The sequence below is a fragment of the Notechis scutatus genome, chromosome Z (assembly GCF_049901735.1).
Source record: "Notechis scutatus isolate UNSWTSFEM ecotype Mainland chromosome Z, rNotScu1.2, whole genome shotgun sequence".
In the NCBI taxonomy this organism is placed as follows: domain Eukaryota; kingdom Metazoa; phylum Chordata; class Lepidosauria; order Squamata; family Elapidae; genus Notechis; species Notechis scutatus.
In genome coordinates, this window is record NC_142025.1 from 55,073,884 (window position 1) to 55,087,821 (window position 13,938).

At 36.8% G+C, this 13,938-nt stretch overlaps 1 protein-coding gene across 2 annotated transcripts in view; it reads right to left on the reverse strand.

Moving 5' to 3' along the window:
- The window catches only part of PIK3R4 (phosphoinositide-3-kinase regulatory subunit 4), a 61,936-nt gene extending 48,673 nt beyond the window's left edge, over positions 1-13,263 (reverse strand). Inside the window, exons 1-3 of one of the 2 annotated variants that reach the window (XM_087946072.1) lie at positions 13,156-13,263; positions 5,641-6,403; positions 32-165 (exon numbers count right to left, since the gene is read on the reverse strand). In XM_087946072.1, the coding sequence (XP_087802198.1) occupies positions 32-165; positions 5,641-6,370 (864 nt within the window). In that variant the 5' untranslated portion in view covers positions 6,371-6,403; positions 13,156-13,263. Of the gene's footprint in view, positions 1-31; positions 166-5,640; positions 6,404-13,155 lie in introns of those variants that run through there. The other variant, XM_087946073.1, reaches the window with a different exon arrangement.
- Positions 13,264-13,938: the final 675 nt, after the last annotated feature.

Below are 13,938 nucleotides of genomic sequence, written 5' to 3' on the forward strand. Positions count from 1 at the left end.
AAGCTACCATAAAGGGAGTAGAATTATTTACCAATTCTCTAATACTTTGATCTTCAATTTTACTCAAGACCTGTTCAGGGGAAAAGAGGCCATTTCTATATGCCAAAAGCTGTGACAAATCAAAGAGAGGTACACCTTCTGTAAACAGCTCAGCTATTACACAACCTGGGGGGGGAAAAGAAAATAAGGACCAGACAATTATGAATTATTTATTTATTTATACTTAACATTTATAAAGTGCATGTATTGGCTTCCAGGATCATAATTAAATCAGTTATGTTTTCTAACTACTAGATCTTGTATATCTACAATATACTATATTAGCACTCTTTAACCCTATAAATATGCAAATTTTTTATTTTTTTATTACAAGCTTATCTAAAATCATCTGCTTTGGAAATATCTGCTCTAGATTGCTAATAAAAATATCACATACTTGGCTATTGTTTAACATGAAAAAACATTCCATATTTGCATGTCAAGATCCTGATTGGATGAAACCCATATGCTCTATTAATTTGTGTTCATTTGTTAAAAATATGAGAGAACTCTCAAAGCATGCTTACTCCTTCACATATATAACATAGCTGCAATGAGATCACACGGATCTACCCATCAATGTAAACTCACATTTCTCTGAGACTATGTAAACAACAAAAGGATCTGCCTCCTTAATATATTCTCATGTGTTTAATAGCCTAATTATACAGTATTAGCTTGCATCATGCAGCTAGGAAAGAGGAGGCAGTGAGGTTTATGGAAAATTAAACTTGGAGTAAAGAATTCAGTTTCTACTAATCCTAAAGCAACATGGCCAATAGCAAGATAGATAGTGGAGTTTTGTCCAAAATACCTAGAAGCTATCAAGGTGACTGCCTCTATTGTAATTTTTAAAAGAAACAGACCTTATCTTGTTGAAGTGAGAAAAAAAGTATTAGTCATATTGGGTTTTTTTTTTCTGGTATCCTAAGAAATCCAGACAAAAATCACCAGAACAAACAAAAACTGTTTTGATTCTCTTTCTATGGCTATTAAAACTGGTGGCTCAAAACAAATTACAAGATTTGGCTTTTTAACTTGATAGACAAGTACATGCAGCCTCTGATAATAGATTTCTCAATAGCTGGCTGCAGCAAGATAATTTAAAAATATTTGGAATCTCACTTTAAAGCTAGATTGGACCTTGAATATATGGGCAAGGTATGTAACATTCAGAAGTGTTGTTGCTAAGCATCAGAAGTACAATGATCAAATACTTGTCATGATTTTTTTACAATTAAAAACAGGTACACTACACTTCCAATCCTGTCTCAATTATTCTTGGAGCATCATTTTGACAAACTATATACATGAAAACATCATATTCCTGCATTAAAATAATTTAGTCAACTGATGATATCAGGAGCATAGATGAACCCATCTCCTTCACTGGAAATATTTTTCACCAACTGAAAAAAGAGTAATCAAATATAGTAACAGAAAACGATTAATTATACAATTTGGCTTGTTCAAAACCTAAAGATAATGCTTTTACATTTTTTTATTTGATGTAGGATTTTGCAACTACATACAACAATTATTTTAAGTACAAGTAAGCAAAGATTTACTTTGCACAAAGTACAAAGCAAAGACTTGCTTACAAGCAATGTAAAAAGCTCCTTAGCCTTTTGTGATGCCACACTGAATCTTGAAAGTTGCAAACTAATTCATACAGATAAACAAACTGCACAAGCTATCTAATATAAAATCTGATGAAAATATAATAGAAAAATATCCTTTAAATGTTCTGTTTTATTATTATAATATTCTATTTCATCAAAATGATTTTTAAGTTTATTTCTCAGCTACTTAGGGTTAGTTAGAATATCAATCTTCCACATAAGATTGAAATCCACACAGAGACAAGTAGTCTTCATATAGATAGTAAGCAGGGCAATATTGTGCAATATTGAAGATTCAATTTGAAACACCATCTACAACTTTTTAAAACAGTCATTGTTTCTCTTGGAACCATGGAGCAATTGCAAAGGGAAGCTGTATGATCTCAGGAAATGAATTAAGTGAATTTATTAATTTTTAAAAAATTATTATATTTACTGCTTTCTGGGGTTATCCATGCCTTGATCATCTCCCATCTGGATTACTGCCACATGCTATACATGGTGCTGCTCTTAAAGACCATCTGGAAACTTCAGCAAGTCTGGAATGCAGTGATGCACATAATAATGGGGGTCCTAAGTTTGCCCATATAACACTCCTGTTGTGCCAGCTGCACTGACTTCCATTTTCTTTCTGAGTGTAATTCAAGATGCTGGTTATCACCTTTAAAGCCCTACATGGCACAAGGCCAGGCTACCTGAGGACCACTTTTCCTTAAGGAGAGCTATCTGTCCTACCAGGTCAGACAAGTAGGCACACTCTTGGTTCTTTTCCCCAAATATTGTCATCCAATAAAAGTTAGGAAGTGTGCTTTTTCCATGGCAGCCCCTACCCTATGGAACACTGTGCCCTTAAAGTTTGACTGCTTTTCATCCTTTTAGCTTTAAGGCCTTGAAGATTTGAATTTTCTCTTAAGTGTTGGGAGATTAGATGATGCTACATTAACATGGGTTAATTCCAGGTTTCTCTTCTTTTAAATGTTTTATATTTTAACTGGTTGTATTTCAGTTTTTAAAATGATTTTATATGTTAAATCTCTTAAATCTTTCAGAGTTGGCTAAAAGGTGGGCAGCTATATAAATGTTTTAAATAATATAAATACTTCAGTCACTTACAATAAAAATAAAATATAAAATAAGCAATGTTTAAACAAAATTAAAACTAAAAAACGGGGACCATGAATTACAAGAAGTGCCCCAAATGTGTTATAATAGGGGACTTCCAAATTTTGAGAAAAAGCTTTCTACAGCCAAGGAACTTCACCACAAAGACGACAAGCAACTACTCTGATAAGCAATTACTAAATGGCACTAAGCAAGTTTCAATATATAGCAGAATCTCCTATCATGTTGTTACATATTTATCTCTATAATGATAAAGGCATGTTGACACATATTTTGCCCTATTTATTTAGAGGTTGATATGTTAGAATACTAATTCAGAACTTGGCCTCAATTGACAGTCAATGCTGTCATCAAGTCTAATACATGAACCACCAGTTATCTTTCTCTGTAACCAGGCTGCTGAAGTCTGAATGTCCTGCATATTCAGAACCAACTATAAAGCAAGCCCCACTTGTAATTGTCAAAAAATATTATGTTTGAATTGCCATTCATTTGAAGCATCTTTTTCTATTTTCCTAGCATGCAATTATACAGACACTAGTTGTATTCAGCATATTTTACAACTCTACAGGAATAAGCTTCCCTGAGACAGTATGATTTCAAAACACAGATGGCCACAAATCCACAACTATTTGCCTCCCCTCTGTGTCAAAACTGACTACTTGCCGAATATTAGAATTATGGAGAAAGCAAAGCTTGGTATTTCATATTTAACTGCTTTCTATGTGTAGCACTTTTTAAAACACAGCTAAGAACTTCCAGGTATTCTTCTGTGTATATTTTGAAGTAGTGTATCACATTCACCCCAAAAAAACAAACCTAGCTTTATTATTCCTAATGAAGCTTTAAGAAAATGAACTAAATGCATTTTTGCAGGATCCAATCTGGGTACGTAGCCAGGATCAGCGGTTTAGTCTTTCAAGCTTTCAGACTCGTGCTGGAGCCTATCCTCACGGAACTCTCTTCCAAAATGTGTGTTTTTGGCTATTCTATGCACAGTATTTACGTGGTGTCTTGTTGTGTGTGGCTTTTTATTTGTTGATCGGGGTGTTAATAGCCAGCTATTAAGTCATTGGCTATTGTTCTGTTGTGCTGCCAAGTCGGCTCCTAAGTATCTAATAAGCTGGTGGTAAATCCTGTTGACTGACAAGGGGCACTTTTTCCAGGCTTCAATCTTTTCCCTGATTATCTTTGTACCTTACTCAGCCAACAATTTTAGTAACTGTGAAATTGAATGTATGTCCTTGTTCATTGCAATATGAGGCTACCAATGAGTTCAGGGCTTATCTGACCACTCGCTTGTGTTCTTGCAATCTGATGGTTATCCTACGTAGTCATAGGGCAATCCATGCTCGGGATTCAGTAGATTACATTAGAAGTTTCTCCACCTCCAAGCGATCTTTGCAATGCATGATTTATCCTCATATAGTAGTCTCTGGGCAATGTCCAATGTCCACTTGCAGATTTCAGAAACTACATTCTATTACTTCCGAAATGTTTTTGATGTATGGCAGGATGTGTTATATAGTTAGTCTTGTATCTTCTTTCTTCTTTTTTCTCCCTTGCATGCTGTACAGGCATCTTCTAATAAATATATTAATCATTTCGGAAGCAGTAGAGTGCAGCTTCTGAGATCTGCAAGTCAATCAACAAGAGTGCTGATTTATCACTAGCTTATCAAGTCCTTAAGAGACAAGGACTTGGCAGCACAAAGAAACAATAGCCAACAACTTAATAGTCAGCCATCAACACCCAAAATCAACAAATAAAAATTCACCCACAACCAGGCACCACATAAATACTACACCTAGAATAGCCCAAAGCACACATTCTGCTAGAGTCCCAAAGGTGCTCTTTTTTTTAAAGAGGCAACTGGACGTTCCGGGTTTTTTTTGAAGACGTTTTGCTTCTCATCCAAGAAGCTTTTTCAGCTCTGACTGGATGGTGGGGAAAGGAAGGGTGACTTGAGAATCTATATAGAAAACTCTGCTAGAGAGAAGTTGCCTGAGGATGGGCTCCAGCACAAGAATGAAAGCTGAAAGACTAAACCTCTAGTCTTGTTAATTGACCCAGACTGGATCCTACAACATTATCCTGGGACATGTATATTTGACATTATTTGTGAAATAAATTGTATTAATCACAGGATGGACAAGAGTGTTTCTCAAGCTTCACAACTTTAAGATATATGGACTTCAGTTCTCACAATTCCACCGCCAGCATGGGTTCAAGCTGCCATGATTGAGAAACATTGCTTTAGTGCAGGGGTGTCAAACTCAATTTCATTGAGGGCTGAATCAAGGTTTTTTGACCTGGGGGGGGCAGGGGGGTGTAGTCAGGGTGGACGTGGCCAGCTCAACATCACTTATCGAGGCTCCATTTTCGGCTGCTACAGCCAGATGTGGCGGCCTCCTGCAGCCCTCTGCCAGTGAAAATGGAGCTCGGGGAGGCCACATGCAGTCTGTCTGAGTTTCATTTTCCCTGGCAGATGGTTACAGGAAGCTGTCGTGGCCAAAAACGGAACCCGGGAGGGCTGTGCTGGCAGAGACACCATAGGCCAGTTCTTCGCTGTTTCCAGGTTTGGCACCCCTGCTTTAGAGAACAAATCCCCAAAATTCTGGTATTGTGTGCTGGGTCTTCTGGGAGTTGAAGTCCATACATCTTAAAGTTACCAAGTTTGAGAAACACTGATTTAGGGTAACAGTTGAACCCAAATTTGCACAGAAGCTTACCAGGCTTCTTCCAGAAATCAGAGCATACTTTTCAATACTAATTTTAAAAATTGAAGTGTTTACTACTCATTGTCTATGAAAGCAAAGCACAGATTATCTTTAACTATTTGATCAGTTTGAAATACCTGCGGAAAATATATCCATTGCACGTCTCAATTCCCCTCTGCTGTGTTGATTACTGTTGACCAAATCAACCAAGGGAGTGGAAGGATCTCGTATATTCTCCAATTCTGTGGCAAACATACTGCCATCAACAAAACGCTCTGGAGCAATATAACATGTTCTTCTTCTTGAAGTATCAAAGAAATAATTGAAATCAGCAGGGTTGTCTTCAGGGAGGTAGGTTGGTTTAAAGCTTGCAAAATCTGTTAAAAGGACCCAGTTCCAGCTAGTCACCATCACATTTTCAGTTTTGATGTCTCCATGCCGGACTCCAGACCTGTGTGCTTGATCTACTGCAGTCAAGATCTGGAAAGCAATCCATCTCTTTTCAATGTTGTTTAGGAATGGTCGGGTACTAATTCGATCGTAAAGATTATCTCTCACATACTGCCTGAACAACATGGCTGCTTTTTCAGATAATGTCGCTTTCTGAAAAGGGAGACAATTTTGGGCAGAATGCAACCGTATTTTCAGTTCCTCCAACTCCTGCTTGTAACTAGTTAATGGTAAAGTTGGATCCTGAATGGCAAACACCTTGACAACCACTAAGCCTTCTCGATGCTTAGCTCGGGCAACTTTAAAAAAACGAGTGCTGCCCAATCTTTTGTCATATTCAAAATCATGGATGTCTGAGAAATAGCTGTCAACAGAAAGTATCTGAGAGGGGGCAATGCCAGCCAGCTGATTCCCCATTGCAACTTCTTCACTTTAATATTACTGTGCCACCTAAAAAAGACAGTTACATTTATCACTTTGACTGATATTGTCAAATATCAGATCTAGGATATTTATGCACTGCTTCCATCCAAATTACTGACATAAATAGTTGCTTGTATTGTTTATAATAAAAATAAATTCAGTATTTTTTTTTCATTTATGTGATTAATTTAACACTTATAACTCTTTAAAACTATTGATTAAAATATTTGGATACGAAATGTTTTTTTACCCCTCAAAACTCAAAACAGTTGCTTAGTAGCCATTTTTTTCACAAAAAGAATTCATTTTATTTATATTTTTTGTGGTCCATTATACTAATTTCTGTCATTGCAGTTTTTCTTTCTTGATATCTTATAGACTATAAATCAATGGTTACAAGAAAAGCCCAATTTATTTAATACACATAACATTTTTGAATAATGGTAGTTATTAAAAATATTCCAAGAAGCAAACAAAACCATACCATAATTTATTAAAAATAAATTCAGCATTAGTAGTAAAACAATGGATGGATTTTTTATGGGCCAGATTATATTATTGTCTGGTAAGATATAATATACCTGCAGCAATTAAAGTTATCAAATTTAAAAGGTGTATTATTTTAATAAAGCTTGAGGACTAGTCATAAGGTAACTTTTTCAATGCTGTCATAACATTGAATGGTCACCAATCAGGCCAGTCATTAATAGAGGACTAACTGTATATTTATTCTCCTTCTTCTGATGTAGTGAAAATATTTCCTAATCTTAGAATAGTCAACCTCAAAAACTATCATACAGGTGAAACTCGAAAAATTAGAATATTGTGCAAAAGTTAATTTATTTTAGTAATGCAACTTAAAAGGTGAAACTAATATATGAGAGACTCATTACATGCAAAGCAAGATAGTTCAAGCCATGTGTCATAATTGAGATGATTATGGCTTACAGCTCATGAAAACCCCAAATCCATAATCTCAGAAAATTAGAATATTGTGAAAAGGTTTAATATTCTAGGCTCAAAGTGTCCCACTCTAATCAGCTAATTAAGCTATAACACCTGCAAAGGGTTCCTGAGCCTTTAAATGGTCTCTCAGTCTGGTTCAGTAGGAATCACCATCATGAGAAAGACTGCTGACCTGACAGTTGTGCAGAAAACCATCATTGACACCCTCCATAAGGAGGGAAAGCCTCAAAAGATAATTGCAAAAGAAGTTGGGTGTTCCCAAAGTGCTGTATCAAAGCACATTACTAGAAAGTTATGTGGAAGGGAAAAGTGTGGAAGAAAAAGGTGCACAAGCAGCAGGGATGACCGCAGTCTGGAGAGGATTGTCAGGAAAAGGCCATTCAAAAGTATTGGGGACTTTCACAAGGAGTGGACTGAGGCTGGAGTCAGTGCATCAAGAGCTACCACATACAGATGGATCCTGGACATGTCGTATTCCTCTTATCAAGCTGCTCCTGAACAACAAACGTCAGAAGTGTCTTACCTAGGCTAAAGAAAAACAGAACTGGTCTGTTGCTCAGTGGTCCAAAGTCCTCTTTTCTGATGAGAGCAACTTTTGCATCTCATTTGGAAACCAAGGACCTAGAGTCTGGAGGAAGAATGGAGAGGCACACACTGCAAGATGCTTGAAGTCCAGAGTGAAGTTTCCACAGTCTGTGTTAATTTGGGGAGCCATGTCATCTGCTGGTGTTGGTCCACTGTGCTTCATTAAGTCCACGGTCAACGCAGCGGTCTACCAGCTTTTGGAGCACTTCATGCTTCCTTCCGCAGACGAGCTTTATGGGGATGCTGACTTCATTTTCCAGCAGGACTTGGCACCTACCCACACTGCCAAAAGCACCAAAACCTGGTTCAATGGCCGTGGGATTACTGTGCTTGATTGGCCAGCAAACTCGCCTGACTTGAACCCCATAGAGAATCTATGGGGCATTGCCAAGAGAAAAATGAGAGACATGAGACCAAACAATGCAGAAGAGCTGAAGGCCACTATTGAAGCATCCTGGTCTTCCATAACACCTCAGCAGTGCCACAGGCTGATAGCTTCCATGCCATGCCGCATTGAGGCAGTAATTGCTGCAAAAGGGGCCCAAACCAAGTACTGAGTACATATGCATGCTTATACTTTTCAGAGATCCGATATTGTTCTATGTACAATCCTTGTTTTATTGATTGCATATAATATTCTAATTTTCTGAGATTGTGGATTTGGGGTTTTCATGAGCTGTAAGCCATAATCATCACAATTATGACAAATCACGCTTGAAGTATCTTGCTTTGCATGTAATGAGGGTATCTCATATATTAGTTTCACCTTTTAAGTTGCATTGCTGAAATGAACTTTTGAACGATATTTTAATTTTTCGGGTTTCACCTGTAGTAGAGATGGAGCAAGTATGACCTTATATCAGTTGAATCCAGAGCATCTTATCTGCCAGTGGCCCTGAGAATAGTTGTGCCTTTATATTAAACTGGTGTTACTACTTCTTTTTTGCTGAACCAAAAAGGAAAGAGAAAACAAAGTCTAACAATCAGAAAATAAAATGTTTCCCATTTTTCCAAGTCCAATTTTATTTGGTGTAGTAGCCTTCTACAGTTATATTTTTTTTATCGTTGCACATCTTGCTTTTAAGTGTATTCCCAAGTATTTAACTTTCTTGACTATCTGAAGGTCCGTCTTTTTTGTCAGTTCATTTTTTTTGTTTGTAAGTTTTTTAAACTCTTATTTTGGTTTTTTCTTTGTTTACTTTTAATCCTACTACTTCCCCATACTATTCTTGTCATTAATTTGGGGCGGTTTCCAATGGTTCTTCTAGGATAAATATCAAATCATCCACAAATGCTTGTAATTTATATTTTTCTTTCTTTTTTTATTTCCATACCTTGTCTAATATTCCTGTTTAACACTTCCAATGTTAATATAAATGGGGATAATGGTCATCCTTCTCTTGTGCCTTTTTTTATACTAAAATTCTCTATAAAGTCCCCATTGATTAATGCTGTTTGCTATTGCTACTCTTGCTGTTTGTCTATAGCCATGATGGCAAACCTATGGCATGCGTGCAGAAGTGGCATGCAAATCTCTCTGGGCACACCAGCCATCGTCTGTTGCTCTTCCGGGTTCCAGCACATGCACACACACCGGCCAACTGGGTCCGCATGCGCATGTGCACCAGCCAACTGATCTTCGCATGCGTGTGGGAGTGCCAGAAACTAGAAGAGCAGCTCCCTGCCATGCATGCGCGCATGGACCAGATGGTCTTTGTGCGCACATGCGTGTTAGAAACTGGAAGATCAGGTGGTCAGTGCACATGCATGCACCGGGAAGCTGCTTTTCCAGTTTCTGGTGCAAGCGCATGCACGCATTCTCATTTCGGCACTCAGTGCCAAAAAGGTTCACCACCACTGGTCTATAGTATATTGTCTTGATCATGTTTATAAATTTCTCTCTAAAGTCCATACAATCTAGTTGTTGCATCATAAATTGCCAATTGGAGAAATGGAAAAATTTGCAATTATCAATGGCAGGAAGAATAGATTATAAAAATGAATATTCTACTGAAATTACCGTATTTATCGGCGTATAACACGCACTTTTTTCCCCCTGAAAATAGGGGGCAAATGATGGCGCGTGTTATACGCCGATATAATGTTAAGAAGCCTTCGGTGAATGCTGCTGGGATCGGGATCAAGGACACAAATGAAAGAAGGGGAGGGAGGAAGCAACCGAAGCCTGTCCTTCTCTCTGGGTCAGCTCTCTCAGTCGCTCTCTCGCTCCTCCACCAGCACAGGAAGAAACTGCTTCAAGAAGCGGGGGCTTTTCCTGTCGCCGCAGCTTCCTGAAGCGCCCGTTTTCCCCACCCCACCCCGCCCGTCCCGCCCGCCCGCCGGCAAGTGCTCCGCTTCTGCCTGCCTGCCTGCCTTCGTTAATGGTTGAATCGAACAGCTTCGGCTGAGTAAAAGAGGCGAATAGTTATTATTCTCAGCCAAGCTGCTCCCAAACAACCAGAAACTAAGGCAGGCAGGCAGGCAGGCAGAATGGGACACTGTGGATTGAAGCGCGCTGGGTGGGAGTGGGGTGAAACGGGCGCTCGGAATAGCTGCGGCGACAGGAAAAGCCCCCGCTTCTTTGAAGCAGTTTCTTCCTTGGATGGTGGAGCAGCGAGAGAGCGAAGCCTCCTTCTCTTCTCTTCCCCCCCGTCCTTGCAAAAATTTTCTGCTTGAAACCGGTCCCTGGTACAAAAAGGTTGGGGACCACTGATTTACCTTATAAGTGGTAATAATATTAATAAAAAAAAAAGTTCTGAGCTACCCTTATTTTGCTTCAAAGTTTTTATTTAGAAATTTAATTTTTTTTCCTGAAATTTCCCTCTTAAAATGAAGATGCGTGTTATACGCCTGTGCGTGTTATACGCCGATAAATACGGTACTTTTTCTGTTTCAAACAATTCCTATGAATTTAGAGAAAAAATATTTTTGAGCTAAATACAACAATTTTGAAAGAAATTGGAAAGGAAAGAAAATTAGAATAAGACTGAAAATGTTGCAAGAATAAAAAATGGAGGATTTAGGCTACCAGATTGGGAGTTATATTACTAACCATGTGTGTTAACATGGGTGAAAGAATGGATAACTCTTAGACATAGAAAATTACTGTATTTAGAAAGTCATGATCTCCAGCTAGGAGGGCACGCTTTTTTATGGTATGGTAAAAACAAAATTCATAGCTACTTCCAAAGACATCACATAAGGAATGCTCTGTTTTTAATATGGGAAAAGGTGAAAGCAAAAAATCTATATGAAAATACCAGGATGGCTTTCAAAAATGGAACCATTTGTTCACCCAAATCTAGTAAACTTGGAGAAAATATTAAAAATATATTAAATGTGGAAGGGAAACTATAAACTAAACAAGACTTGCAGAAACAGGCTGTTATCATGGTGACCACAAATGCAAATGCAAGTGAGATAGACTTATGGTTTTTATACAAAGCAAACAACATTTGATCAAATATTGTTAACGGTGGATAAGTTAATTAAGACATTATATAATTTTCTATTAAGCCTAAAAATGGAAGATGAACAGGTAAAAGAAACACAGCTTTAAGACTTCAGCTCCAGTCATGTTGGCTCAGGAATTCTGGGAGTCCACAAGTCTTAAACTTGCCAAGTTTGAAGACCCTTGATATAGATTATAAATCAGAATTATTGTTGTTAGGCATATTACCAGAGAAATACGACAGAGGGAATGTATATTTAATATTACATATTTTGACTGCAGCAAGAATTATATTTGCACAACACTGGAAAAATGAGGACACAGAATATTTTTGAACTTGGGATCTATTTTATCAATGGTTGGACAATAGAGATAGAAATTAGGAGTTTAATAATATCATGTAAACAAATAGACTCAGACAGTACGCTATTTACTAAGCACTTATTGTATACAAAGAGAAAATATATAAGTAAAATTAAAAAAATAAAAATAAAATTTTAAATCTTGCTTCTCAGAAACGTATCAAAAAGGCTTTGCAAAAAGTAAATTGAAATGAACTGACAAAATAATCATACAATTCAATTTAATTCAATTAACTTTTTACAGATCTAACCCAATGTTTTCTAAACTGCTTTTCCTGTTATATTTAATGTACAATATTTGTCTATATGTTGTAGTTACTATTCAGAAATACACAATTATATTGCATACATACTTACAATTTTTTAAAAATAAAATTATGCAACTGGTTATTATATTTAACTATTATTTCTATGTACTAAATATCCTTTCTGCAATTAAAAAGGAGCAGTCATGTTGACTTTAAATAACAATTCGTGATATAGTTTTATTTATTTACATGTAATCTTCAACTTATAACCATTCATTTAGTAATCATTCGAAGTTACGGCACTAAAAAAAGTTACTTATGACCGTTTTTCACAGTTTAAGAGCATTGTAGGATCTCCAATGGTTACGAGCTTGGCAGCTAGCTTATATTTATGATGGGTTGCAAATCATAACCCGGGGTGATGTAATCATCTTTTGTGACCTTCTGACAAGCAAAGTCTATGGGAAAGCCAGATTCACTTACAACCATATTACCAACATAACAAATGTAGAGATTCCCTCAACTAATTTGACAAGCAGTTATAAAATGGAGCAAAACTCACTTAACTACTGTCTTGGTGAACAACATATATTTTGGGCTCAATTGTGGACATAAGTCAAGGACTTTTTGTATTATACTTATATCTTGCCTTTATTTGTATATCTCAATGTAGCATACATATTGTTCCTATTTCTCAAATGTTATATCAACAATAAATATTATTGTTAATATAAACCATAGCCAATGACCTTAACAATTGCCACAAAATAGTTTATGCTTACTATAGCTAAGAAACTATGTTCTATGTCTTATGTTCTATGTATTGTTTTAGTTTTTTTGACTTTCAGTAATTCAAGTTGCAAGTCCATTCAGAGTCATTGGTAGTCAGGCAGTCTATAAAAGGTATAAATAAGGCTGTGAAACTATCTATCTTTCTTCCAAATTTATATTTCTGCTAAAAAAAAAAATTAAAGTTACTTTATGCTTTGGTTCTTGGTTATATTCTTTTCAGTCATTGTCCCTAATAATATTTATATGCACATATTTTTGTACAATCTGTATACTTGCTTAGTATTATAATGAATTATTTTTATTTTCCACTGATTTTAGAAAACATTTATGAAATTGCAGAAAATGCTAGTCAATGATCATAATAGTATACTTAACTGAGAAAGAAGATTTTCTGAAGCGGTAACACCAAAATAACTGCTTCTCTCTCCTCCAGTATTATCTTTTGGGCCAGTATTGTAATGTACAATTCTATCCAGCTTCTTTCTGAAATTTGTCAAACAGAAACTTAACATCTTACTGCCCATATTAGGTTTCCCATATTAGGTCTTTTCATATACTGAATTACATTCTTCAGGAAGAATGAACAGAGAAATATTCTGTACTTTTAACCTCCTATTCCTATAATAGCACTACATCACTCAAGTATGAAAAGGGTTGATATGAAGTATCTTATCTGGGTCTGAATAACTGTCAACCCAGCTGTTTTTGAGGATGATGATGATTAAACAAATCATGATTACACATGTGACAAGTTGAAACTACTTGGCTTGTCAAAGTCAATGTGTTTGCTTTTCTGTTCATTCCTACAAAAATTCACTGCCTATCACCGTCACCCCCACCCCGAAATCAGATGATTCAGATTGCTGACTTTCTTTCCTTCAGGACACAGATCCCTGGCCTTTAACAGTTCCTTATTGCCCTCAAAAAGCAACTCCCTGAGAAAGCTTGATTGAGATCTATCGCTTTTACTGGCTCCTCGATAGGTTTCAGTAGATAAGGGCAGACTTCAGCTTGGACTTTCCAGGTATAGGTCCAAGCCTTTTACTCGCCACATCCTACTCGCTTGTAGGGGGAGTTCAAACAACAAGGGGGGAAGGGGGGACGCAAGAATCTTCCAAAATCTTCCGAATTAAAGGCATTCATCCGGAGAAAGCATGT